This window comes from Alligator mississippiensis, chromosome 14 (assembly GCF_030867095.1).
Source record: "Alligator mississippiensis isolate rAllMis1 chromosome 14, rAllMis1, whole genome shotgun sequence".
Taxonomy (NCBI): domain Eukaryota; kingdom Metazoa; phylum Chordata; order Crocodylia; family Alligatoridae; genus Alligator; species Alligator mississippiensis.
Window position 1 is genome coordinate 37234720 of NC_081837.1, and position 27831 is coordinate 37262550.

At 43.7% G+C, this 27831-nt stretch overlaps 2 protein-coding genes across 3 annotated transcripts in view; both read left to right on the forward strand.

Annotated features, from left to right (window-relative positions):
* The first annotated feature begins 1476 nt into the window (after nt 1–1476).
* RPS10 (ribosomal protein S10) lies at nt 1477–12037 on the forward strand. 2 transcript variants are annotated; one of them, XM_059717282.1, is made up of 7 exons: nt 1477–1585; nt 3142–3291; nt 4545–4716; nt 9484–9561; nt 9967–10022; nt 10920–10999; nt 11303–12037. In XM_059717282.1, the coding sequence occupies exons 2-6, from the start codon at nt 3142–3144 to the stop codon at nt 10959–10961; spliced, it is 498 nt and encodes a 165-aa protein (XP_059573265.1). In that variant the 5' UTR covers nt 1477–1585; the 3' UTR covers nt 10962–10999; nt 11303–12037. The 2 variants fall into 2 exon arrangements, with proteins under 2 accessions (XP_059573265.1, XP_006276152.1); XM_006276090.4 differs by lacking the exon at nt 11303–12037 and having other exon boundaries at nt 10920–11014.
* A 3609-nt stretch (nt 12038–15646) lies between these two features.
* The window catches only part of NUDT3 (nudix hydrolase 3), a 50813-nt gene continuing 38628 nt past the window's right edge, over nt 15647–27831 (forward strand). Inside the window, exon 1 of the mRNA XM_006276091.4 lies at nt 15647–16053. Within this exon, the coding sequence (XP_006276153.1) occupies nt 15955–16053 (99 nt within the window). The 5' untranslated portion in view covers nt 15647–15954. The remainder of the gene's footprint in view (nt 16054–27831) is intronic.

Sequence of the window (27831 nt, forward strand, 5' to 3'; positions counted from 1 at the left end):
TCATAGGAGAACAGCTCTTCTGGCGTGGTTCGGCACCCACTGAGGTGCAGCGGCTTTAAGCCCAGTTTATGGAAATGGGATTCCCCTCCCTTGCTTGCTCCGAGTATCTTATGGTTGAAGGCAAGCAAAACTTGGGGGCATCCGAACCCCACGCCTCCGGGCCTGGGCTGGCAAGTAGGACACCCGCCAAAGGTTTTGGAAACATCTGAAGCCCCAGGTGTGGGTGCAGGGCTGCTTATGGTTCTGGACTCTTGGATTTGGAATCAGTTTTAGCTAATTTGGCCTGGGATACAAATTAAAAAACAAAACAAAAATCTGCCCAAGATCAGCCTCCAACCCCTGGGGTACAGAAGCTTGTCACAGGGGGAGCATAAGGTAGGGAGCAGAAAGTGGAGCAGCAGATCAAACTGGCAGCATATGGTGGGGAGCAGAAAGCAGATCTGCAGAGCGGGCAGAGGAAGTGAATGGGGCGGGTATTTGGTACATCTACCAAAAAGGTTGGCTCCTGCTGCCTTGGGGGATCACTTAGGCACCGGGGGAGCCCAATTTGAAGCAACTCAGCCCCAGGCCTCCTAGCCACAGGGCACCCACTACTTCATGGGGAAAGTACAGGTGCTGCGGCTCCGGAAATCAGGCCCTGGCTCTGGAAGGAGACGCCGCAGAATAAACCCCACCGCATGAGAAGCCGCTTCAGCATCGCCTGCCGTTACATTTCACTCTCACTCGGCATTGCCAGGTCTTAAATACGAAATAATATTGGAAACTCGGACTCATCGTCTTTGCTGAAAAACGATCGTACACTGAAAAAATATGCAACTAAGTATGCAAATAAGTCTTCTTATTTACTTTATATTGTTCAGTTCACTAACTCACCAGGGAGCGAGACCTGGGTCATCAAAGTTGAAGCATTTCTTTATTTCGAGGCAAGCAGTCATAACAGGGATCCTGATTTTCTCCGACTAAAAAACTCCCCAATTTTTGGATTTAAAAAAAGTAACCCCACATCCACATTTTTCAGTGAGTAAAATGAAAATCACTATATGTGTGTGTGCGTATACTTGTGTGTATATATGTGTGTGTATAAATCTATATTAGTGGCATTTCATTTTACTCAAGGAAAAATGTGGATTTAGGATTACTTTTTTATATCCAAAAATTGGGGATTTTTTTTAAATCAGGGTCTCTGGTCATAAGAAAGTGCTGGCTGCGTGCCCCAAAATTAGTTAAGGCTCCCTGAGAGTAATTTGGGTTTTGCATATATGCTATATCAATCAGCTGCCTCAACAACGCTGGTACACGTTGCACACTTGTCCTGTTACTGATTATACATGGTGCAAGGGTTGAAATCATCCTACAAATCCCGTAATTCTCCTCCACCTGGCACCACTGCTCACGCTCCCACTCAGGCGCCTGCGCAGAACCCCCCCACGAAGTCTCGACCCGGAGGCGGGAGGGGCCTCGAGCCGTTCCGCTCAGGCACTTGACTAGGCACCTGGGCGGGGTCGGGGCCTTCCTTTTATCCGGAAGTGGACACACTGCGCATGCTCTTTCCTTTCCAGCGCCCGGGCCCGCTGCTGTCGCCACGGTAAGACGGGGCTCCGGCCGCGTCATCATCCCCCGCGCATCGCCGCCATCCCGCCGCCCTCGGCCCCGCCTCTGCGCTCGGCAGCGGCCGGGCGGCCTACCCCAGGGGCCTGCAGGGATATGTCCCGGGGGCGGCTCTGGGGAGGGTGGGGACGAGGCCAGGAGCTAGGCCGCAGTGCGGGGCAGGAGGTTGGGAGGTGGGAACCGCTGGGGGTGGGCTCAGCACGGCCTGCAAGGAGGGCCCTGGGGCCTGTGTTGGGCAGCAGGAGAGGCTGGGAGCCCCTGGAGGAAACTGAGGCTGGTGGTGAGGACCCAACCCCGCATTTGGGGCAGCAGGAGCAAGGCCGCGTCGTGCTGGGCCAGGGGGCAACAGGGGCTTCTGCTTCTGGGAGTCGTTTGCTGCCTCTGCACTGAAAGAGTGGAGAGACCTGGACCCTTCCCTCCTCCTTGCCCAGAGGCAGAGCCTGAGCTCCTGCTCTGGAGGGCTTCTCTCTCGCCGTCTCTTTGTGGGCTAGGGGTGGCATTGGTGGCACCGGTTGCCCCGGCTGTGCGGGTGCTTCTCTTGCACTTTTCCCATTGAGAACATTTTTGTTGCTCAGTGACTTCAAGCGCATGGAAACCAAAGTACAAACATGTAACCCCACGTTGTTTAAATGTTCCCTTCCCGCCGGCGCGGGTTTAGTGCTGTCTGGGCACTTTCGACTTAACAGGAGTTTGGTATCTCTGTTTCATCCAGCCTGAAGCGTGGGGTGTTGATGTTCGCTGCGCTCCTTTGGTTTTCCTGATGCTCAGCTTTAGTGCTGTACAGACCCAACAAAAATGCTGTATTGGACATTTGATCTCTGTCAGATTGAAAGTGACATTTCAGAGGCTGTCATTATTTTAAAAATTGCTTTGTCTAGTACGGTGGGAAGGATGGGTTATGCCAGGAGCATTTCTTGGGAGCTTTTTTTCAGGGTTTAACGTTCATGATGTGTATTGCTACAAAAATGACTAATTGCTCTAACGCATGCCTTTGTTTTGCTGTTGTCTACTACCTGATAAAAGCCATAGCAGTTGTTTCCCTACGTTGGGTTACAGAACACAGGTGAACTAAAATGGTCTTTCCTGCCTAGTGCAGGGGCTGGACTCGATGATCTTGCAAGGTCCCTTCCAACCTATAGAAAAAAATGAAGCTTTACCTCTTCTGTCCTCCCTTTTGTTTCTGTGTTAAGCTTGCAGGAGCTGAGAAGAGCCAAAAATGTCACCAGAAGCATGTATCAGACTATCTGACAGTTGTCATAGAACACCATGGTTCCAGAGTTGCTCTGTTTTTGTTAGAGCTTGATACTGGAGCACTTGAGCATCAGCTCTATAGAAACGTACATTTATCTTGACAGTGAAGTGCAGTAATGATTCCTTTAACTTTCAGTCTGGAAAAGGTGATAGTAACTTAGCAAACAAAACACTATAGGCCCAGTGTAGAATTGAGTGGCTTAAAAACAGACCTTGTTTATAGTAAACTAGCAGTAATGCATCTATCCTGTTAGATCCAACTAATCATTGTATTCTCTGCAGATGTTGATGCCCAAAAAGAACAGAATTGCCATCTACGAACTCCTTTTTAAGGAGGGAGTGATGGTGGCGAAGAAAGATGTCCACATGCCTAAGCACCCGGAGCTGGCGGACAAGAATGTGCCCAATCTCCATGTCATGAAAGCCATGCAGGTGGGGGAATTATGGGTGTAAAGTTTAATACTGAACTGTGGGCCAGCACAAAAGTTGCAGCTAGCTTACGTGAAGCTTGTTTCATATATTAGTGTAAATGCTGGCATTTCTTCTTCTGATGTTGAAGGAACAGCAGTTTCAGGGGATTATTTTTTCCCTTTTTCCAAGTTATAGCGCTTCTGTTAACTTCGTCCATCATTCACAAACTGTTGCAAGTTGCTGCGTTGCTTAATATATAGTTTGATAGTCCTCTTTCTGAAACGGATTCCTTTTTTTAGCTTTTTCAGTCCATCTTGTATGGAATGTGAGTAGTTAATACATGGATGATACTATGGCTTAGCTTGTATAAATACACTTGAACTATTCTAGGGTTCAGTCTTCTATTTGTACCCTGTGAGCTACTGCAGTGTTATAGTCTGGTGCTTTTTTGCTGGTATTTAATGGAGATGTTAAATGATAGTTTCATAGTTTGTAGGGTCGGAAGGGATCTTGACAGACCATCAAGTCCGACCCCCTGCCATGGCAGGAAAGAGTACTGGGGTCAAATGACTCCAGCAAGGTGTTCATCTAGCTTCCTCTTAAAGACTCCCAGGGTGGGAGCCAGCACCACTTTGCTTGGAAGTTGGTTCCAGGTCCTAGCCACCCTGACAGTGAAGTAGCACCTCCTGATGTCTAGTCTGAATCTGCCCTCTGCCAGCTTGTGACCGTTATTTCTAGTCACTCCTGGTAGTGCTTGGGGGAACAGGGACTCCCTCAATGCCTGCTGGTCCCCCCTGACTAGTTTGTAAATGGCCACTAGATCTCCCCTCAGCCTTCTCTTGTGGAGGCTGAACAGGTTCAGGTCCCTCAGCATCTCCTCGTAGGGCTTGCCCTGCTGCCCTCTGATCATGCGGGTGGCCCTCTGGACCCTCTTGATGCTGTCCACATCCCTCCTGAAATGCGGTGTCCAGAACTGGACGCAGTACTCCAACTGTGGCCTGACCAGTGTCGCGTAGAGGGGGAGGATCACCTCCTTGGACCTGCTTGAGATGCATCTGTGGATGCATGGCAAGGTGTGGTTGGCTTTCCTGACCGCGTCCCCACACTGTTGGCCCATGTTCGTTTTGGCGTCAGTAATGATTCCAAGATCCTTTTCTGCCTCTGCGCTGACGAGAAGAGAGTTCTTGTTGTGATGGGAGTTGATAGTTGTGATGAAATGCTCCGTAGTCTCCTTTAGATGTCTGCAAAATGATTAATGCGTATTTCTCTTTTAGTCGCTGAAATCTCGTGGCTATGTGAAGGAGCAGTTTGCTTGGAGGCATTTCTACTGGTATCTGACCAATGAGGGCATCCAGTACTTGCGTGATTATCTCCATCTGCCCCCTGAGATTGTGCCTGCAACCTTGCGCCGCAGCCGCCCCGAGACTGGCAGACCACGGCCCAAAGGTAAGCAGCAATTAAGAGAACTTCCGTGGCATAGCTGGGTGGCTGATACATCTGTGGGGTAGAGGGTGGAACAGTATAATGGAGTACAGATTGCTAAATTTCCTCCTTTCATGGTAGATGCTTAGCTGAACACACACTCTGTGACATTGGCCAAAGGGTGGTGAATGTGTTTAGGAGTAGAGAGATTACATTGCCTCTGTGTTTAATACTGACCTGACTGCTACTGAAATATTGTTTGCAATTCTGGTGTCAACAATTCAAGAAAGATGTTGGAAAAAATCAAGACTGTTCAGAAAAGAACCATGAGAATGATTAAGGGATTGGCCTAATTGCTTTCTTGGGCACTTAAGGAGATGAATCGATTTAGCTGATGAGGGGGAAAGTTAGGGAGTGATTTGACTGGTCTAAAGTAGTACCTCTCTGGGCAGCGGGAATTTGCTTGCTCCAAGTCTAATGAGCTGCAGCTAGGAAAATTTTGGCCAGAAAAAAAGCCCATAGTCTTTTTAAGTGTGAGGGTGACTTGTGGAACAACTTACCAGCTATTGCAGTGGAAATTTTAAAATCAAAATGGGCTGCTTTTTCCCTGAAGGTGCCATGGTTCAAGGAGGAAATCATTTAGGGAAGTTGTCTGACTTGGTAGAGTGGAGACCATGTTAGACGATGACAGCAGGCTCTTTTGAGCTCAAATTTGTTATTTGAACAGTCCTAATAGGTAACTGTGTGATGCCAACTGAAGGCATTTGAGATGATTCCCTATCAGAACTGCATCCTTTTCACTATAGCATTTAATATCCTTTATCTAGTTTGCAGAGTTTTCCAACTTGGCCTCTTTCTCAAAGGACCATATAGAGGATAATTCTGTTCCAGGACTCTTCCTTCAGGTCCAAAGAATTTTGTGTTCAGAATGTGACTTTAGAAAACAACTGGCTGCTGTCTTACTTTACAAAGTACCTGTTCATTGCTACTCTTAGCAAAGGGGCCCCTAACAATCATCCATATCATCAAAGTTTGGAGGCATAAATCTTGTTTCTCTTATTGTGCCTTGGACTTAGGAAGATAAGCTTCCATTTATAACACGGTCATCCTCAAAAGTTACAGGTGAAGGTTGTGGAGACACTGTAATCATTCCATATTATATTGGTTTTCTGCAAGGTTTTACATGCACTAGTCATCCTGTCTTCACTGCTTCCTTTAAATAGTCAAAATAGGTTGCTGAAGAGGTAATGTTATTTGGGTACTGATGATTATTAGGCAGAATAATTTGTCTTGTTAACAGGTTTTCTTGGCTTTAACTTTCTTTGTATTTTCTTAATGGTCCTAGTTTCATGCTCTCACAGATGTGTGTAGTATTATCTGTATGCTGTAAATTGCTTATGAGACATTCCCCCAAACTTGATTCCTCATTTGAGGTCTTGTATTTTTCTCACTGACTCAGCATGTGCTGGGAAGACACCATTTGTTCTTGGCAAATGATCTGTCTTAAACATCTTGTTGAGCCCATTGCTGCTGTGTTGGCGAACATACAACTTACGAGTTCTGTGGTGTCGAGGACATTCCATTTTTCTCATTGCTTCCCTTCAATATTTTGTGATCAGCAGTGGCCAAAACTTTTGCATCAGCAGCAAAACAAATATGACAAATATGACGAAATCTACACATGTGATGCTTCCCCCCACTTTAGTAATGTTATAGAGGCTGCTAATTCAGTTTCTTGTTGTCTTGCTCTTTCCAGGACTGCTTTACTTGATGGCTGCTTTCTTGGTTAGTCCATTGGCAACATGGAGGCTTTACCTGTGTATCTTAAATGGATAGGCAGTTTATTAATTACTTTTTATTGCTTGCTGTTTTTTCAAGGGATCCTGGTTTTCTCTGATTTTAAAAAAATCCCCAATTTTTGGTTTAAAAAAATGTAACCCCAAATTCATATTTTTCCATGATTAAAATGAAACACCACTATATAGAGAGCTGTATGTTAGTGGTGTTTCATTTAAATCATGGAAAAATGTGGATTTGTGGTTACTATTTTTTTTAATTGAAAATTGGGATTTTTTTAAAATCGGAGAAAACCAGGATCCCTGGGAATCGGTGCCAAGCTGTATATTTACTAAAACCTAGGGCAGTTGGCTGATGTTGTTTGCTTCTGTCTGACCCTGTCCTTCAGCTCTCAGAGTTTTAACTTGCTCAACAAATTCACACTAATGGGGTTTGCTATTACAGTGGTTCCTGGCTTCCTTTTCAGAGGCAAAAGTAGAATTATGCATAGGGATGTCTTCTCAGAAATGTTTATCAAGCAAACTGGAACTAACAGAATGTACAAAGAAGGTCCTTTGCAGAGGTCATCCATAAATGTAAAATGTGTTTTGGTTCCCACAGACCACTAAAATCCTGTAGTGCATGTGCTTCAGGTGCTGGCTATTGTTCTAATATGATCCAGTTTTTAAGTGTAGTAATTAGTGCTCGCTCCTTCCCTTTCTTTTGCATTTGTTTTCATTGGAGGTCTAAGAATAAACTTCTGGGTTGCTTCGGTATCTTTTGCATGACGTACTGTGCAAAGGTGAATTACAAACTCATCATAGATGGGATCAAGCAGCACTTTACAGTAGCCCTCAGCTTCTTTGCACCGTTGTGCACAAGGTTAAAAGAACCTCTCTATTTTTTATGCTGTTGTAGAAATTGTGCATAAGTAAATAACAATACGTAATAAGTCAAAATCTTGCATTATATAACACTAGAACAGTTATTAAAACCAAAAACAGTTACTTTACTTGCTTGTTTTATGTAACTGAAAGTACTTGGTTCATCTTGTTCACTCTGTTTTCCCTATGATACACAATAACAAGCGGAGAGCTTTTTCTCCCTCCTTAAATATGTAAATCTCAAGTTGTCCAGAGGGAATTGAGGCAGGTGTAGCTATTTTAAATGCCTTTTAAGCTAACTAGATTTCAAGCTGATGTCTCTTGACTCGCTTTATCCTTGTAAGTGAATTCCTTCAGGGGCCTTCAGCACAACTTCAAGATTATGCAAAATCTTCAAGTCACTTAATGGGCATTTTAGGCTTACATGTCATAGAGCTGCTGCTTTTTTCCACAGGAAAGTGTTGTACATTTCCTGGAACATCAGGGTCACTAGAGGCAAAGATTTTTTTTTTTGTCTTTATTAGACCAACTGTATAGTTGGGAGAGTTATTGGACAACCTGGGGAAGGACATTTGCCCAAATACTTGTCTAGTAACTCGCCAAGTATACAGTTGCTCCAGTTAAAGACATCACAAAAAATCCTTGCCTCTTATAGCAAGAGTAACGTGTGCCAGCGTAGGACATCTGGAACCTCTTTCTGTCAGTTGCAGTTTGTTCAGTTCTCTGTCTTGTCATTGTTGGAGCGTGTTTTATTGTTGGGTCCGTCTGTCTTACAGAGCTTTTGCCTTCTCAGGTGCTGTGACTCAAGTTGAGTGCATATGGGCAGTACATTTCTAGTAAAATTTGCTTAAGCTTCCTCTAGGGAGCAATTGGCTACTGCCCTTCATTACAGCCACGACATGTAAAATACAGAGTTCTTAAGTACACTGTCCAACACTTTTCTGTCATGGTTTCTTGTTCAGGGCATCAGGTACTTTAGATGTGTTACTTCTGATCCAGATGGTTTTTTAGATGTCTAGATTATTTGCAGCATTTGTAAATGTACATATAATTGGGAAGTTAGCTTTTCAGGCCAGGGCTTGAATGAAGTCACCCCTAGCTAAGAGTCAGTGTCATAGTGCTCATGATATTCTTGTATAATGCGTCTTCCCAAGTATAGTTTGATCTTCTCTGAGGAGGAAGATGCAGCATAGATCAGGTTTGTAGGGTGCTGCCTTGATCTTTTATCTATAGGGATGAAACTCCTTGAAAATGGTTAGAATAGTCTGTCTAACCATAAATATTAGCCTTTTCCATGAAATCTTCCAGAGAGGAGCATTCTTTTCAGAAGAGCAGAGCAAGGCAGGAAGCTCTGCATCTTGTATTGTGCTTGAAACTGCCAGTTTGTGGTAAACCGTTCAACCATTAGCCCTTCTTCCTGACTTTACTGGTGAAGTGGTACCACTGGGGTCAGGACCTGTGGGAGACATTCATCTTTGTGCAGCTGGTATGATAGCGTTTCCCCCAAAGCTTCAGAGACTGGTATTTCCACAGCTCTACTTCTTCCCTGAAAGTATCCTCTAATTTAGCTTAATTGTTCTTTATGTTCACTAACTCCATTTGCGGGGGGGGGGGGGCCACAAACTTAAGGTATTTTATGTTGCCTGTCCAGAACCACGTGTTTGGAGCTGTGGAGAGCCTGAGGCTTTGGGTTAACTGTGGGCTTGTCAGGATGATAAATACCTGTAATTGGGTGAGGTGTTCTTTGGATCACAGTTGCCAACATCAGTCCTTGTTTGGAACAAGTGTAACAGTTGCCCTGATGGACCTGCACAATGTAGTTGAAATCAGTAGTTTAAATCCAGCTTTTTCCTCCCAGTTTTTATACTTTAGGTCTTGTTGCATTGGACTAAACCTTTGGTAAACCAATAGTTGCATCTAAATCCTATAATTGCAGAAGGCTTATATTATATCAGGTGTCTTTTTTTAGTTTAGGTTTAAATTGTTCTCATGCTAGTGTGTTTTAACAGACCAACTAAGTGTAGCCATGATGTAGAAGTGTATTTGCCTACCATCTTTAGACAGAGAAGGTGTGAGCATAATTCAGTATACATGGGATTTGTTGGATTAACAGTGCCATTCTGACTTGCAGGTCTGGAGGGTGAGCGTCCTGCTCGTCTTACTCGGGGAGAAGCTGACAGAGATACCTACAGACGCAGTGCTGCTCCACGTAAGTATTCATTGTGTTGGGGTCTGAGTGAATTAGGCTGAGCTCGTCACGAGTACAGATGCTATCTGTTCAGTTTCAGTTTCTTTTATGAGGAAGGGAAACAGGGCTTGAATAATTTGACACGAAACAGTGTTCTTGGTGGTGATGGAGCTTTGAAAGCTCAGTTTGCCTGGTGGAGTTGGGTTGTCTAGTTAGCAGATCACCTACTGCTGTAATTGATGTAATGCTTCCTATAACTGTAAGTTACAGACAGATACCTGATGCTGTAAAGGGTACCAGCATGGGGTTGGGACATTTGATACTACTAAAGAGAGAACCTCCCAATGACTTTGGCATCATAGTCCAGGGAGTGGATCCTCTGCTTTTGTAGTGGGATTGAACGCTTTCCTTTTTTCTTCTCTTCAGTTGGTTCTGACAAAAAGGCTGAGGCTGGTGCTGGAGCAGCGACCGAATTTCAGTTCGTAAGTATTGACATCTTGAAACACATTTCCTAATCTAGGGCTTGAGGGAAAGCTTACAGCAGGGCTCAGTCTGGAGGAGATGGCATTCTGAGGGCTACTGCCTGATGTCCGTCGTACCACATGTTAAACTGCTGGCATATTTTCTGCTGCAATAATACCGAACACTTTCTGTGTTTGCTGCTAGTTGATCCCCTGTTAGGCCAGCCAGTAGTACTGTTGTCAGATTTCTGTATGCTGCCTTTGTCCAGGTTACTACCTGGATAGGAGACCTTCAGGGAACACATCTGGGTCCTATACAAAATGATGCTGGTTGGTCAGTCAGTACAAAGTACAGAGTCCCAGCATAACTCTTTTAGAGAAGAGTTAAAAATGAAGCCATGATTCCATGGGATTTAATCTTCCCGTTGCATCCTTAGAAAATCAGGGGTGTTAACCTCAGTGCCCTGACTGCATTACGCAGGCTTAAAGCTTTAATGCTTATGAAGCACTTGGATCTCCTGGTGAAAGTTGCTGTTTCACACTTTTTTGTGGCAGTCTTGCATATGACTTCCAAGCTAACTCTAGAAAGAGTTGGGTTTAAGATCGAGCCTGTCATTCTCTGCGTTAACAGGCCTTGGACACAACAAGAGTTGTACTTTGACAACTGAGAGTTGTACCACAAAAAAAACCAAATGGTAGTTAGCTTCACAAAGGGGTTACTGGCTAGTTTCATCTCCTGAAGGCAGACAAGAGTAGTGTTGTTCCCTTATGACTTAAATAGCCCAAAGATGGGAAAAGTGTGTGTGGGGGTTGGAAAGCAATGCACGTGCAATGTGCTCTGCATTTGGGTTGCCAGCACATTTGCTACTTGGGTTTCTGATATGACTAGACTTCTAATACTGTCTCTTTCTTCTGCAGAGAGGCGGATTTGGTCGTGGACGTGGTCAGCCTCCTCAGTAGAACTCTTTGGCCCTGCTTTTTTGTGTATAATAAAATAGGTGAAAAAAATCTCACCCTCCTTGCATCCTTGTATCATTTAAAAATATGGAAATTAATGTCCTAGTAACAGCAGTAACTTGGACCACTAAAGCTGAGGTTGCAGATTTAACTGATTTAAAAAAAAAATAGATAATGGAGGGTAGACTTGGTCACAGGAAATGTATTTAGCTTCTCAGCATTGCTGGGATAGGTTATGATGGCTGCTGTTGGTTTTGGCTGGGGCGATTTGAGAAGATTCTTCTTGGAGAACAGTAGGAGGTGTTTGGTTTCATGGAAGTTTGAAACTGCTTCCTGTCTTCTAGGTTTCCACTAAGAGGATGCCTTAGATGAGTACCTGCGCAAAGGGGGATCTCTTTTGAATCTGAAGTGGAGGTCTGGTTGTATCTCCAGAATTTTGGCTTGCATTATGCAATATTGTGATTTGTGAAGCAGCTGGAATACACAGAGCATGTCTTGTGAAACTGGTGTAACTTCATCTAAAAGGTTAGAGGGCCCAACTGTTATTGGCTATTGATAGGGTGTGCTTGTTTGGCCTGGCTTGCCATACTTCCAGAAGAATCTGTCAGTGAAATAAAACATGAAATACTGCACTTTTGGACCTGCTCCTTCAAATAGAAATTATACAGTTGACACATTCTTCACTAGTTCAGTTCCTAACATGAGTCCCTGCTTGCAGTAGAGCAGGGGGTCACTACCTTGGATCTCTTGATGCTGCTTGGAAGAAACAGGAGAGATCAAGTTCTCCTAGGTTTTTGTGCCAGATGCAAATAGGCAGGCAGGCACCCATTTCATCAAGGTCATTTGACATGGGCAATACAGGATGTTCTCTTAATTATGTAAGGTCAACTTCTACTTATCTAGAAGTTGCTGCTCAGCCTCTCCTGGCTATGTCTGTATTTGCCCAGCTTCACTTAAACTCTGACTTGTGAGCTCTGGATTACGTCAGTTCAGTACTGCGAACAGCAGCAAATTTTTTGGCAGAGGAAAACTTTCTTGTTTTTATTGAATCAAATACAAATAAAGCAATCAATACCGTGTTTCTTGTATTTTATACTTCCCCGAGAGATTTCCTCTGAAGTGTGCTGCAAAATGTGTTTCTACACATTCAACAATGGTAAGCTTCTAAAGTGCAAAGCCAAGCAAAAGGCAACAGCCTCATTTCATAAAGCCAGAGCCATCATGATCGTGATTTTGCAGATGAAGCAAATAATTGTAAGTGTCTCTGTTAAACCAGTTTTGAGTTGAACATTGAGGTTATGGAGGGAACCAAAATACCTGTGTTATGCTATGGTTGCTATTTGAGCTCAAGCACCTTTCAAGAATTTACAATAAGCACCATTGTTTAAGGATGTGCTACTGCCTAGATTTAATCTAACAGTTTGGACAACCTGACTATTGAAGTGAAGCCTGTGCAATATACAGTCCCACCGCTAGATGTCATCCTAATGCAGGATTTAGGATAAAATGCTAACCTGGAATGGCTTTATGATGGCATGGATACTATAGGGTGGGATAAGCATTCCAAAAGTGTTAAATGCTAACATGAATTTGTAGAATAACCCTAATGAAGTGGCATACAACAGATCTAGGTTCACTAGTTGATCTGAATTGCTATGCCAATGCCTACCATGCTGCTGTGATGCCATGTCCCTTGCATGTGTTAACTAGATGGGTATATACCCATATTTTACTTGAATTTAAGTAGGTAGATTTGTATTTTGATTTTTTTTTTTTTTTTTTTTTTTGCCTATTCATGTGTGGTCTGGTTCATTATAAATGTGTGTGTCGTCCGTCCCTACCCCGTTGAAATTGAGGTTCTGGTATCTGGAATTCAACTTTAGTACAATGCAACTTCAGCAACAGATGTACTCCTATATTTTCAAAGAAAATGTTTGTCTCCTCGTCTACCTATTCTGCCTTGAACTGCTGTTGGACCATTTTCAAGGAATTCTAACCAGAAACCTTGACCTGTGTTGCTAAATTTCTCTCTATGAAAAATCCCAGTACACACGAACAATTTTAAGTTAACTAAATTGAGGCTGATCAGAAATAAGAGTACAGAAATAAAAGGGATATTTGGTACTTTTGCATGAGAAATGTTAACTCTGGATTAGCATGTTGTCAGCTACCTCTTCCAGCCTTTCTCCTACTAACAAGCATAAGCCATTTAATTTGACAGTCGTTAAACAACTGTCAGTTGTTTGATCATGGGTCAATGGCTGGAATGAAATGGGGATTTAAGCTAGTTCAGTCCTTCAGGGTTATCACAATGGAACTCAGCAATTTGAGAGGTAGGGGCACCCTTTTGAGCTTCCAGCTCAAGGGACCTGTTAGGTCTCTAATAGTAGCCTCTGCCCCCTGCTAACTGTCGTCCAAATGTGTTACACAGTGGTCTTTGTGTATCTACAATTGTGAATTGCTTTGGTAGAGATGGAGCTGTGTATTGCAAATTGTTTCACATTGGCTTGAATTGTCCTCAGCCATTGTGACCAACCTGACTTAAAGGCAACCAACCTCAGTTTCAAATTGCCCTGACCAGCTAAGCACATGATAGTTAATCCTAGCCTAGTATTGAAAGGATGAATGTTAATGGAAATTCAGCAGAGGTTGTTTATGCATTGAAGTAAGAGGCAGAGAACCTGAAACGTTCATATGTGCAAGTATAGATGGCCTTTTGTAGGGGAAGAACACTAGCACTTACTCTTGGAAGGAAACGCTGATGTTCTTAGTTGGGTAAAGAAAGAAGTGTGTCGTTTTTAATTCTAAACTAGTGCTCGTCTCATGATCTGCTACTTGGAAGAGGAGAAGCACTGCCAAATCTGGAATGCAGGACTGAAGTACGTGATTTCCATGATCGCTGGATAGTGAGACAGACATTAAGTGTAAACCTGGACTACTCTGTGACATTGCATCACTGCCAACCGATGCTTCTGTTCTACCTGAGAGAAGGTGCTGGAGCCCTTTCTGGATGGATGCAACCCAATGAGTTAAGAAATGGCACCTCCACTAGTCACCACTTTGCAGGCAGCCTACAAACATTGCTCACAGATGGGATGAGTAAGCAAGGAAAAAGAAAGATTGCTTTGTTTGCTTTTTAATAGTCTTGACTATAGATGTAGAGTGAACTGGGACATAAGATATAAACTGTAGGAACAGAAGTTGGCAGAGAAAACAACAGCCCTATCTGTTTTTTCACACGTGACCAGTCGACTACCACCGTGATCTCTTGCCATTTGGTCTAGATCAGCTAGCTGAAATCAAGCACTACAGGTTGGGTTGCTGTGGAAAGCATTGTAAGACCTTTGCAGCTATATGCCAGTAAGTAGCTGCTTGGGTCTATAGGCTTGTCAGCTCTGGGGTTCCCCACTGTTGCTCTTGCATGGCATCACATATAAGGTAACTATTAGGTTTTATTTAGTTTCTTCAATAAAAGTTGGAGACGAATTCCTGGAAAGCTGCTTCAGGCTTAATACCAGGAAAAACTCCTTCAGAGTCAGGATGTCTAGACTCTGGAATAAACTCCCTCCAGAGGTGGTGCAGTCACTTACCCTGGAGGTTTTCAAGAGAAGATGGGACAGTCGCCTCGCTGGGGTCACTTCATCCCAGTTGTCTTCCTGCCTAGAGCCTTCTAGCCCCTAACAGCTATGAAATAACATAAACGCGGCCAGGGAACGGGGCAAGCCAGAGGTCCATCTTGTCCTGCTCCTTGGACTTGTTGGGAGGGCCAGTGGGCATTGTTGGGTGTGCTCTGCTTGGTGTCATCCCTTGGCAGGCTAGTTTTAAACCTCTGACCATCCCTATTTCTTGTTAGGCCTTTAGTTGTCCCAAGCATTCACGTCTTGCCTGGCCAGCGGCCTCCCTTTCTACAGGTGACTTATAGCGTTTCCTTGCAGGCGTTGCCCCAGAGTCCGTGGGCAACAACTCGGCCTGCGCCCCAACAGGGGCAGAGAGCGGATGCCGAAATAGCAACCCGGGTTTTGATCCGGGTTGTTTTTTCCTCCACCATTGACGGTCAAGTGTAGCGGATCCCAAACTGGGCGTCGGGACCCCGCGCACGGTTGCGACATCAGCAGATGCGGTTGCAGGGCCAGGAGCGGGGGGTTCTGCTGAGGAAACCGCATCACACAGAGGGAAATTTTGGGATGCGCGAGCCGAGGGAGTGCCTGCTGCCCGTCTTCTCCACCAACACATCTCCCTTACTCCGTTTTGAGGGTTGAAAAACCCATAGCGGTGTGCACGCAAAACTGCGGCGGCCAGGAGCGTTTAGCTCCTGCCCTGAGCGAAGCAGCAGGGTGGTGGGGGGCCCGCCTGCCTGCCTGCCTGCAGCACCAGCGCGGTCGGGGACGGGGCAGGAGGGGCCGGGGCCCGGGCCGCACTGACAAAGCCCCGGCGGGGCGCGCGTCGCCTCCACCCGGCAACCGCCTCCTCCCTACGCTACTAGCGTAGCAACCTCCCGCCTCGCCGGGTTAGGCGTTTTGCGTCAGCCATGTGCCGCCCGGCTCCCCCTGCCTGCGCAGTTGGCGTAACAGCCCACCGCTGGAGGGGCCGGCCGCCAACTGCGCCCGGAACCCCCGCCCCCCATCCACCCCGCGATTCTCGGCGCTGCTCCACGCCGCTGGCGCAGCGGCCGTTCCAAGAGGGCAGCACCCCCTCCCCCTGCTCCCCTCCCCTCCCCCCTTCGCCGGCTTTACGCCGTTTGCGTAGCGTGCCCCCAAGATGGCGTCGCGATCATCGTCGTCGTCGGCGGTGGCCGGAGCGCGGGCGGCGGCGGCGGGGCTGGTGGCGCTGAGGGGGGCGATGCGGCGGGCCCAAGGCGGCAGCAGCCGGCGCGTGTAGCGGCTGCCACAGCCTCTCCGCCTGCGTCCCCGCGCCCCTCGGCCGCCGCCCCGCGCTGGACCCGCGCCCGGCCCGGGCCGCCCCCGCCCCGTCGCCGCCGCCGCCCCCCGAGCGGAGGATGATGAAGCTCAAGTCCAACCAGACTCGCACCTACGACGGGGACGGCTACAAGAAGCGCGCGGCCTGCCTCTGCTTCCGCAGCGAGAGCGAGGAGGAGGTGGGCGCGGGGCCTCGGGGGCCGGGGTGCAGCAGGGCTAGGGGGGATCGTGGGGTATCAGGTGCCTCAGACTGGGGTGCGGCAAATTTTGGGGGGAGGATCGTGGTTTAAAAGAGGCCTTGAGGATAGGTGCAGCAGGGTTGGGGGGATCATGGGGTTTGGGGTGCCTCCGGGGGGGGTTGTGGGTGCCTCAAGGGCTGGGGTGCAGCACGGTTGGGGGATCATGGCTGAAGGGCCTCACAAGATTGGGGTGCAGCAGCAGGGTTGGGGGGGATCATGGGTTACAAGGTCTCAAGGATGGGTGCAGCAGAGTGGGGGGGAATCATGGGGTGCCCCAAAGACTGGGGTGCAGCAGAGCAGGGGGATCATGGGATTTGGGGTGCCTTTGGGGGGGTCATGGGCTGTGGGGTGCCTCATGGACTGGAGTGCAGCAGAGCTGGGGGGATCGTGGGTTAAGAGGGGCTTCAAGGGCTGGTGTACAGCAGAGTTGGGGGGGATCATGGGGTGCCTCAAGGACTGGGCTGCAACAGGGCTGGGGGGTCATGGGCTATGGGGTGCCTTGGGAGGGATCATGGGGCATGGGATGCCTTGAGGACTGGGGTGCAGCAGAGCTGGGGGGATCATGGGTTAAAAGGGGCCTTGAGGACTGGGGTGCAGCAGAGTTGGGGGGGATCATGGGCTATCGGTGCCTCGAGGACTGTGGTGCAGGAGAGCTGGGGGGGGATCATGGGTTACAAGTGGCCTGACGGGCTGGGATGCAGCAGAATTAGGGTCATGGGATATCAGGTACCTTGAGGACTGGGGTGCAGCAGGACTGGGGGGGTCATGGGCTATAGGGTGCTTTGGGGCAGATCATGGGTTAAAAGGGGCCTCAAGGGCAGGGTTGGGGGGATCATGGGCTATCAGGTGCCTTGAGGACCGGGGTGCAGCAGGGCTGGTGGGGTCATGGGCTATGGGGTGCCTTGGAGGGAGTCATGAGTTAAAAGGGGCCTCAAGGACTGGGGTGTAGTACAGCTGTGGGGGATCATGGGTTATCAGGTGCCTTGAGGACTAGGGTGTAGCAGAACTGGGGGCAATTATGGGGCATTTGTGCCTTGAGGACTGGGGAGCAGCACAACCAGGGGGGAGTCATGGGGTATAGGGTGCACCGGAGCTGGGGGGTGCAGGGATCATGGGGCATCAAGTGCAGCACAGCTGTGGGGGTCAGGGCCTGGGGATGGGTAGCCTGGCTCAAAGGAGCCAAGGGATCCAGCTGCAGCTCATAAGCACTGCCATATATCCTGGTTCAGACCATAGTTTTGCCCAATCTCCTGTGTTATGCAGCAGCAGCTTGAAAAGGTGCCCGGCTCCTCGCCATGTGTGAACTCCCCCAGTCCTGTGCCCCCCTGCCCACCCACCTGGCCCGTGGTCCTGCTCAGGGCCCTGCTACAGGTTCAGATGAAAGCTGGCTAGAAACCAGCTCTGATAGGCCCCTGCAACATGTTACGTTTATGATGCAATTGGCAGGTGAATTGCACCATAAATTTTGACCAGCCACACATGCCAAGCAATGATTCCGCATGATAAAAATGACTGTTCGGCGATAAAAAGAGCCAATCGGCTATGAAGTTGTAACAGCTCTATGGGCCCTGCTACATGTTCGCATGAAGGTTGGGTAGAAACCAGCTCTAGAGTTGTTGCACAGTTTCAAGATCTACATTTATAACTGGTTGGCTCTCTTTCTATAGCTGGATAGCCATTTTTATGACATGATCATTACTTGGGGTGTGTGGCTGGCCTACGTGTATTGTGTGATTTGCCTGTGAATGGCATTGCATATATAATGTGTAGCTTGGGTCTCTGAAAGCTTTGAGTAATTGCATCTCCTAAACTCTCCCTGTCTTGTGGGCTCCTGCTGCATGTTAGATTTGAATCTATGGTGCAGCTGATGGCTGTATCGCAAATAAGTCTAGATCAGTCACATGTGCAAAGTGAGGCCCCTGATGCACGTTACCTATATTATGTGATTAACTGGTCTGAGAGTTTAGAGTGGTTGCATTTCAAATTCTCCCATCTTGGTGGGGGCAACTCTCCGGAGCCGGGAAGTCTAGATCTGCTTTGTGAGTTTTGTCTCCCTCCCACCTCCTGCTATAGCAGTGTTGCTAAGAGCAGGCCAGCCTGGCTGGGGAGATCTGTTTCTTTGGTGCAGGTGAAGGCAAGATGCAGCCTGAAAGGTATAAAAAAAACCTTGAAGGGTGGGCAGATCTGGCACTGCATGGCATGCTGTGGCGTGGGATTTGGCAGCTGACTGCATCCACCACATTGACAGAGCTCCAGGCCAGCACATCACATGAGATGGGGAAGGAAACCTGACCCTAGATTTATAAAAAGAAACTGGGATAAAAGGGACGGATGGATTGCCAGAAGTGGCTGTCAAGAGAGATTTTTAGGAGGAAGTTGGAATTAAAGGTAAATTGGTTGGTCTGAGAATAACTGTTCTGCTCAACATACTCAGCCCTGTTAGGCTCAGAAGAGTGACTCTGCATAGAAATGTGCAGTGTCCAACATCCTCTTTTAATTTTTTTTTTTTAAATAAGCTTTCTTATTTGGGCTTGCAATATTCAAAGTGAACCAGGAGGCATCTCCTTATGAATATTATGGGATCACTTTGACTTAATCTGATTTACTGGTTTATAGGTGGCTGTACCAAAGTCTTTGTTCTCCTGATTATCATATTTGTAGCTAGAGGAAATCAGAAGGGAATGCAGACAGTTCACTGGAGGAAAGCTAATTAGCATATTATTCAGTTATTATTTAACGTGGTGAAGGAGCCTCAGCAACCCCCTTATTGTTGCTGCACTGTCATGGTGAAGAGTGTCAACAGTACAGTTATAAATGGGGCTGAAGGATTTATAACTTTTAAAAATTCCAGTGAAATTGAAATATGAGGTTTAGGCTAAAAGAGCCACCCGTCCTTTCCAGTTCTATGAAACCATTTTGCAATCAAAATGTTACATTTTTCTTCATAATTTTAATTTTAGAGGTTACTTTGTATGGTAACGGGAGGGGATAATATAAAGAAACTGTTTCCTAGAGCAGTTGTACACAATTTATTAGGCTTATGTATCATGTTTTCATTAAAAAATATCTAGACAGATATGATTTTAATAAGATTAAATATACAAATGTGTTTGTAATGGACAGTTAAGTGATGTGTCAGCTTTCACAAATAGCAGATTACAGATTGGTAATGTACAGACTAACAATGATACAGACTTGTATCTTCTTTTATGTTAAGTGTTTTGAATATGAATGGGTTTTTACAGTTGTGCTAGGGCTTTTTTATACGTATACTTAAGAGTGACGGTTTCTGATGCACAGTTGCACTGATCTGTCCAGATATGAATGACACTTTTAAACATGTTTCATTAAGCTGATGGTAAAGGTTGTGTGGTAGTGTTAGAGAGATTGCGTAGCCTTGATAGTCCAGGAATTATGTGAGAGGTAAGGATTTTTTAGGAGTGATACCTTTAATTGGACCAACTATACATGGTTGGAACAAAATTAGACAACTTTTGAATGCAAGACATTCTTCATCAGGTATGAGCGGCTGGTTGTGTGGACACTACATAAAGCAAAGCTGAACAAAGCCGAGCTTAAGTTGATTAGGAGTTGCCTTGAGTGAAAACAAAGTAAGCTATTGTTTAGCCAAGCCAAGTGTCTGTTTAGGTGTTTGTATGAATTTAACTAATGAGGCTAAAAAAATAAATATGTAAACTAGTGCAGTTCTGCCCTGTAGATCAGCAGAGTTTTGAATCCAGTCTTCAAAAAACAATAGAATTGAATTCAGGTTTGGTCACTGTATCCTGCTTAATTGTCTCATTTGCATAATTATGTAGACCTTTGGAGAAATCCTAGGCATAAATGAGTTAGAAATGAGAACCTATATCCTTGATTTCATTTCAACAACTGTTCAAGTGTTCAGGAGGGTGGTGTTATGGCAACAGTAAAATTGGTGTGTGTGTTGATTTCCATTGTCTGTTGTAATAAAGTCGCTCTAATTGCCTTGTGAATGTGACAGAAGGTGCTGGTTGGATAATACTAAACGACCACAAATTAATTAAGCTTGAGTTCTGTTTTATATTTTTGGGCATTCATAAATTGGTACTTGTTAGCCTATGCAAATGAAAGACTAATAATAGACAGGTGAAACAAACACGCATCAACAGCCAAAGACTACTTACAATAGAATACCATAAATGGATCTTTTTTCCAATAAATTTCTCTCTATATTGGGTGAATTCTTTAAAAAAAAAATCTCTTACTAAGAAGTTAACATCAGGATAAACTACTTTACTGATCTCTAGAATATGCTCATTTTACTAATTAGGAAACCTCGTTTTTAAGTAACTTTAATTGCGTGCTGTCATTGGATGTATTTTAATCATTTTCTATAGAGAAGTTGGTTTATCGTTGACTGGTGATCATTAAAACATAAAAATCAGTGACTGAATAGAGCCTTAACACTAAATTGGTCACTCTTCTGCTGACATTATATTTTAACACATTTAGTTAAGCAGTTGTGTTACTTTGTCTAACAATTTATATCTTAGCTTGACTCTTTTTGAAGTAGAAGTCAGTGGATAATGCATTTTTTTTAATAGTGTACTACAGCATTAACCTTTTAACTTGTGATTTGAGTCATTCACTCTTTGGATGAAAACTGGAATTTAAATTAAAATGCATGAAAATAAAAGAATTAAAAGTTGATTAGTTAAATAGAATTCCCTTAAATTTAAAAAAAATAAAAGCACATTTTGATAAAGTTATTTCGTAATGTGCTCTTTTTTTATTTAATATTTTTGTATGTGGTGAAATGAACTGACAGTTTCTTATTATGTCCTTAAATATTGAGCTAGTAGCTCTCATCCTCTCTCCCCTATTTTATTCATCGATTTGAAAAGGAAAACAGGCTTCACTGTTTTTCAGTTTTTTGTTGGTTTCTTAACATTGAATATACTAGTTTGATAAACTGGAATGAACAACATAGTCTCTTTGTGCTAGTTTGGCCCTTTAGAAGACTGTTTTTAATTAATCCGTGTTTTGACTCTGGCATAAATGCATAATGCTTATGATTTTTAATATAACTGTGACGGCCTAAGCTTACATAATTTTCTTGATTTCAAATAGCTTTACTTTAAAAATAGAAATATGCTTTAAATGAGAAAATGTTGTTTAGATGAGGAAAATCCAAACTTGTGAGTTTTAGGATAAATCAGCATTATTTTTATCCACCCTGCTTAGAGGTTTTAATGTTTTCTTTTTCCACATATTAAACACTTTGGGAGCTTGTTTCTTTAGGATACGAGAGTGCCAGTGCAACAGATTTTTGGATGAAAATACTTTCTTGCTATGAAATGTTAAAAAAATTGACAGTAGGAAAAAATAATTTGAACAAATAGAGCAGAAGAACAATAAAATAATTTGTTTCTTAAATAGATGGTCTAAAAAAGTCTTACTTTATTTCTATTATTTGAGAAATATGCCTCTTTAAAGGAATGTGTGGCCAAAAAGAAAAAAAATCAATCTGGTTACATTAAAAGGATTTTGAAGAGCTTTCAAAGAGCCTTCTAGCAGCAGTTGGCATAAGGCAACTCTAAAAAGGATGAAAATAGCAAGGGAGTAAACTCTTGGGATACTTGCTGCTTGTGTGAGAGGGGAAGTGCTTAGAAGTTAAGTGTTTTGAGGGAAGCAGTATAGCAGTCTGTATTTTCTGTATTAACCAGGTTTCTTCATTTTACCATGTATCATCTTTTAGGGACAATTGTCCCAATGTCTTTTGGCTTTTAAAGCAAGTCTTGAGTGGTTTCAGCTTTAAAAGCACTTGCTGTGTGTCTGACCAAAGTCAGGTTTTGTTAACTACTTGTATTTGAGGAGATTTTGAACATTTTTTCATAAAGAATGGTGTAGTGGTGGGATCAGCCTTGCATTTTGAATGAGGACTAAAAGTACAGAGGAAAACTATAAATGCATACCAGAGGCACAGAGAGCTTTCAGAAAGAGAGCACCAGATAAGCTCTTGACTAAATTTTAAACACTTGCAGGCATTTCTCCATCTATTGATGATCAGCTAACATTGTGGCAAACGTGCAGCAATTGCTTGCTTGGAAAAGTAATATTAGGAAAGAATTGAATATGTTCTTAACTATCTCCTTATTTCCAGCTGCTGAATCACACTGAAGAGCCAACATCATATGATCAGCCAGCTTTCCACAGACCACAGTTGGAGAATCACTGCTCTAACAGCTCAACTTCACTATTGTTTACATTCCCTTCAGCTACATGAAAGATTTGTGGTTAAAGCCAAATACAAATACCCTACATATGTTGCTAACACAGTACTTCATCTGCATTTGTATGCAGGTTGGCTTAGATATCCACTCCCCCACGGAATGTAGTAAGTTCTCAGGACAGTCGTATCAACTTGAAAGACTATAAGCTTTCATCTTAAAAAAATGGTTTCTAGATTTTTTTTTTTTTGGTTGTAAAGACAACTTAAACAGAATTGAGTTTAAGCTGCAGTATGAATGCTTTCTTTCAGGGTTGCAGTTGGCTCCAGCATTTCTACTGCTGCTGAACTTTCCCAGACTGCAAAAGAAGGAAACGGGGGATTGTCTTATTGTTAGTTTCAATGGGAACCTTGTATGCAGCTGTCAAACTGAAGAACATGGTCAGGTTGACTGTTACAACTGGGCAAAATAGATTATTAGTTGAGGAAGACCACAGGTAACAGTTACAGGAAGTATTCACTGATTTGGGAAATGGAGAATCCAGAAACAGAGGATGAGTATAAACAGAAAGGAGAGCAGAGGACTTAATCCTACAGTGCCTTCTTTTTGGCACCTCAGTACTTTAATCTCAATTTAAGGCACAGATAGCTAGGGACTATAACAGGCTGAGTTCTCTATCGAGGCACAGGGACATGTGCTCACCTTTCCCAGCAGCAGGATGAAGTGACTGCATAGGCATTGGCCTTGGATAGTAGAAAAAAAATCCATCTTCATTTTGCCCTGGCTTGCACATGCGACTATAAATATGTAATCATTTTTTTTCTAACCCTTATAAGTAACTGAGTGTGTTTTATGTGTGGGATGATGGTGTGGGAAAGTACAGCAGGGTGAGATTTTTAGGATGCATTTATGCTAAATCTCTTAAACATACCAAGGCCTTTTTGGGAAGACAGAAAACGCAGGGAAGAAAGTAAGTGCACAGTACAGGAAGAGAAAAAAGAGGAAATACATGCAAAGTGAAGTGGGTGAAAATGGGCCCATGGTCCTTTATATGGAAAAAGGGACAGTAGAGTCTAGCCTTGAAGGGAAAGAGGGATCTAACAGTTGAGAAAGACGTGATGATGATTCCGGCTTTAAGAACAGAGACTATTAATAATGCAGCTAAATACAGAGTATATACAGAATTGGGCACAACCATTCAAGTTCTTTAAATTGTAGGCCTTATTTAGTAGGTTTAATACTTAGGTAAGTTAGGCATCTGTTCAACTCTGATCTGCACTGAATAATGCAGACTGAATCTTCATTTTTGAACTATTGTTATTATGCATAATTTAGAGGGATGGTCTGTTTGGGCATATTTTAAACACATTTAAAGGATTTTCTGGTTCTTAGCTGGTTTGGGTGTTTCTTGTGAAAGTGGACAAGTATCTTTATTCAGTGCTGACTGCATAGTTTCTAATAGAAAAGAGTAAAGAGCTTTCATAGCAGCAGGTTGTTTTTTTTTCAAATTACAAATATATTAAGTTAATCAAAACTAAGTGTATATGCAGTATATACTATGTATTATCTTACAGGGACATTTGGTTTCTTGTAGTCGTGATTTGTGTTTTGGGTTTTTTTTAAGTGCATAGGGTTTTTGTAAACTGACTGTTTCAATGAGTTGGGATGATTATATAAAGGCTTCAGCATTCACTTCTAAAAGAAAAAGGAACTTAAAATTTGTCCCAGTATCCCATGCGTTAAAAGCTTACGTAAAATGCATTTAAGTCAGGAAGGTCAAACTGTGCCTTTGGTAGGTGAAGTGAAGCATGATTTCATGGGGTCCTTTGCTGTAAAAGCCTTGCCAGTAACCCTCTACTAATTAAATATATGGCTCTTAGTTCAAGCCTCTCAGTTGTGTGTTTAGTTTTGTCCTTAGTATGAAAATCACAGAAGAAGAATGTTTTTGTTCTAGTCTAAAACATTTATTTTTTGTAGGGTGAGGATTCTTGTTTTTCACACTTTTCAGTAAGGGTCAGCGTATAGCACTTGACTGCGAGAAATCTGTGGTAATAGTAATAGGAACCTTGGACATTTCGATGCCAGACAAGCCATGCAGTAAGTACACTTAGAGATTTGTGTTGCTGCTCTAATAGTTTACTTGAAAAATCTGACTGGATTTTTAAAATTCTTCCTGGGTTTCTCCTTAGGTATGATTTGCATAGTTACAATGATTTTAGTTCAGTAGCTAGGTTAGCAAGAGTTTCCATACTTTTATTCACTTTCTTAATGTTTCAATTCTAATTGTTTCCTCTTAGCATGCATCATGATTTTTGCCAGGATCTACAGCGTGATTAATTCTGATTTCCTTCCCTTTTTTTTCCTACCATTATTTTGGCTGTCTCATTTCACAGCTATTGTGATGTGGATTAAATAATACATTTAAAGCCACAAAATAATGTGTGTGCTGTGGGGGACAACAGTGTCTAGTAATTAAAACAAAATACACTATTCAGTTTTCTGAGAGAGAATTTTCTTGTTATGCGCATGATGGTTTCTGTTTTTAATGGCTTAGCGTTGAGAACATGTGCATTCAGGCACTCGTTCAGATTAATCACATCTCGGTGTTTAAACCTGACGGAAATGGTGCTTGTTACTTGGTGCTAACTTTGTAACATGCCCTGAATAGCAAGAGGGTTGGAGAAGCCTTACTGTAAGCCTTGTGCTGGTTGGCATGCTTGCTTAGGGACTCTCAGTGTTGGCAGATTGGCAATATGCTCGTGTGTCACTAGTGTAACTGAGGCCATGTTATGGCTTGTTAAATCCAAGAGATTGACTTTCATTCTTTACTAGGTAAAGATCCATTTTTCTTGCTCCTCTTTTCAAACAGATGTGATGACAAGCAGAGTTCGTACTGTTTTCAAGGTTGTTGCGGCATCCAGATCGGTGATCCAAGTTCTTCAGATTTTAAAAGCACAAGGCACATAAACGCTTGTGTATTGGGGTTATGCAAAGCATTTGTTAGCTTTGAATAAAGTACAAAAGGTCTTTATGCCAGGCAGAGCTGTACAGGCTATGATATGCCGATTGGTAACAGGACAGGATAGAAAGTTGCTAGCACTGTAAGCTCCAAGCCCTTGAACATTGGAACTTGATGAGAAAATGTAACTTCCAAACAAAGGGAGATTGTGCAGGCAGAGATCACTGAACCTGGTCTCTGAAGAGTGGAGCGTAGGAAGCATAGTTTTTCCGTGTAATGCAGTAATTGCTGAATGGTGGCAAAACGTGAAATGATTTGAAGTGGTTGGGAGGTCAGGCTAGAGTACGGTTCAAATGACTGATTTCATGATTTAACGTGTGATAACAAGTTTTTAATTGAAACAGCAGCATGTCATTCTGCATTAGCCATGGGTTAGCGTCAAGTTGCAGGTTATGGTATTGGCTATGCTAAAATTTCCTGTTTGACATCTTGCCTGTTCTCTGATCCTCTTAGTAAGTATGTCTGCTTCCTGCCTGACCCTACACTGTGACATCTGGGGCAGGGACGGTCTCCTGCTGAATGTGAGGATAGTGTAGAGCTCCTTTTGGATGCGACTGTAAACAGTTACAGTTATCTTTGGCTGCTTCATCTGCTCACACACTTGTAACTCAGGTTGTAATGGTAACAGCCAATTAATCTTCATGGCTTTGTCTTCATTGAGCCTCTTCAGTGAGTTATGTGCCTGGCCACATGGCCACTGCACCATTTTTGTAAGCTGTTTTTGATAGAGGGGGGGAGTCTGAAATTCCTTTATTGCTTACATTTTGTAAATGAGGGTTTGTTTTCCACCTCTTCAGCTTTGCTTGCCAGAGTAGTCATAGAATTACCCAGTCTCTTTGAGCCATGCTGGTTTTCATAACTGAAAAGATTAACTAGGTCATTGTGAGTAGTTTTACTTTAAGCATGATATGGATTGAAAACCTGGTTTAATCCATAATTTTTACTTTTCATTGAAGTTTTTGGTTTGCTTTTCATTTGCCTTTTGCATTCTTTCAGGTGTGCGCCCTTCTAATTTGGATTGACATAAGTAACTTATACATATCAGAAAAGGATGTTTGACCAAGTGGTATGATGCCTACACACTCTTCCCCAGAACAAACCAGGACTGAAAGAATTGGCTCCAGAATCTGCCCTTACAGACAACTCAAGTAAACCTAGCCTCTGTGTGACCTAGCAAGCGCAGTGTGAATGTTAAAGCTTCCTCAGTATTAAAGCCTGATACAAAGTCCTTGACTTGAAAGGGGTCCTCTCTAAGGGTGCCAGCTAGGGAATAATTGGAGCATTTCATTAGAAAGGGAGTCTCCAGTGGAGTCTTCCTCCTTGCACTATCCGAAGGGGAAGCCGAGACAAATGCTTAGGTGCATGGGCAGAGGAAATGACTTTGCTGCCACTGTAGGCCCCTGTAGGTATCTGTGTTATGCTAGATAAAAACACATTGCATATGTTGCAGTTAGAGAAGAAGCATCTAGTTCCTTTAATTTTTGCCCTATTTCTGAGAAACGAGTGTTTTCTTTCTCGCTGCCCTAAGAAAGCTTTCAGAGAGGCATAATGTAATTGTTCTTTACCTTCAGTTTTAGTTGACCTTGGTGAATCTTACCCCATATGGCAGGAAACCACTTTATTTGTATTTGAATACCATTAGTAAAACTAGTGTGTAAAAGGTGTGTGTATTATCTAGTGTTTCAAATAAATGTTTTCTCTTCATGTTGTAGTTTTGAGTTCAATTGGCATGTTTTCAAATATGGTTCACAGGTTGGATAAAACGTCTTGTTAGAACAGGACACTGGAATGCCCAGTAATTTCAGCGTGTTTCCAGAGAGTCCTAATGTGCGTGCGTCACTAATGCTTTAAATTGCTTCTTCTAAAATGCCCTAAAAGGGGATTATTGTTAGTGATTAGAATAAGAAATTGGGTCTCCTTGGTTCTTTTCCCATCTCTTCCACCGACTAGGCGTGTGGAGTGAGGCTTGCTTAACTTGCTCTGCATTGGTTTTCTTGTTGTATCACCGTCAACTATCACACAGGATTGTTTTGAAAATTGGTATTCTGGAAGGACTCTGAGCTTCTCGCAAGGTGCTGGACAAGTGCAAATACGACCATTATCTGCAAGGGAGTTCAAGCCTTGCAAACTCTCTGCTGCTCCAGATAAAACCAGATTTCTGAGTATACACAATTCATAAAATACTACTCCCACTGTGTAAAAATGGGACTGCAAGGAAGTCCTGTTTATACAGGCAAAATTGTTGACACAAGTGTCCGTACCAGATGCCAGCTACGGTCAGTATATTTTTCCTACTTCAGTGTATTGGACTGTAATTGCAGTTGTATATTATGTTAGCTGCTCGTATTAAATTAGTGCATGCCAGGGTAACAGTTTGACCTGTAGTGGCCCCGTAAATGAAGCTTTTATTATACTATATAATTCACTTGATATTTGTAAAGCACTTCTGGTTCCTTCTGGATGCACACTTATAAATGTGATTACTGCTAG

Bases quoted from the DNA above. Each gene is read 5' to 3' on its own strand.
- RPS10 (XM_059717282.1), top strand. From the start codon at position 3,142: ATGTTGATGCCCAAAAAGAACAGAATTGCCATCTACGAACTCCTTTTT. The intron at 4,717-9,483 runs GTAAGCAGCAAT...TCTGACTTGCAG, and splicing joins TGGCAGACCACGGCCCAAAG to GTCTGGAGGGTGAGCGTCCT. The intron at 10,023-10,919 runs GTAAGTATTGAC...TTTCTTCTGCAG, and splicing joins CAGCGACCGAATTTCAGTTC to AGAGGCGGATTTGGTCGTGG.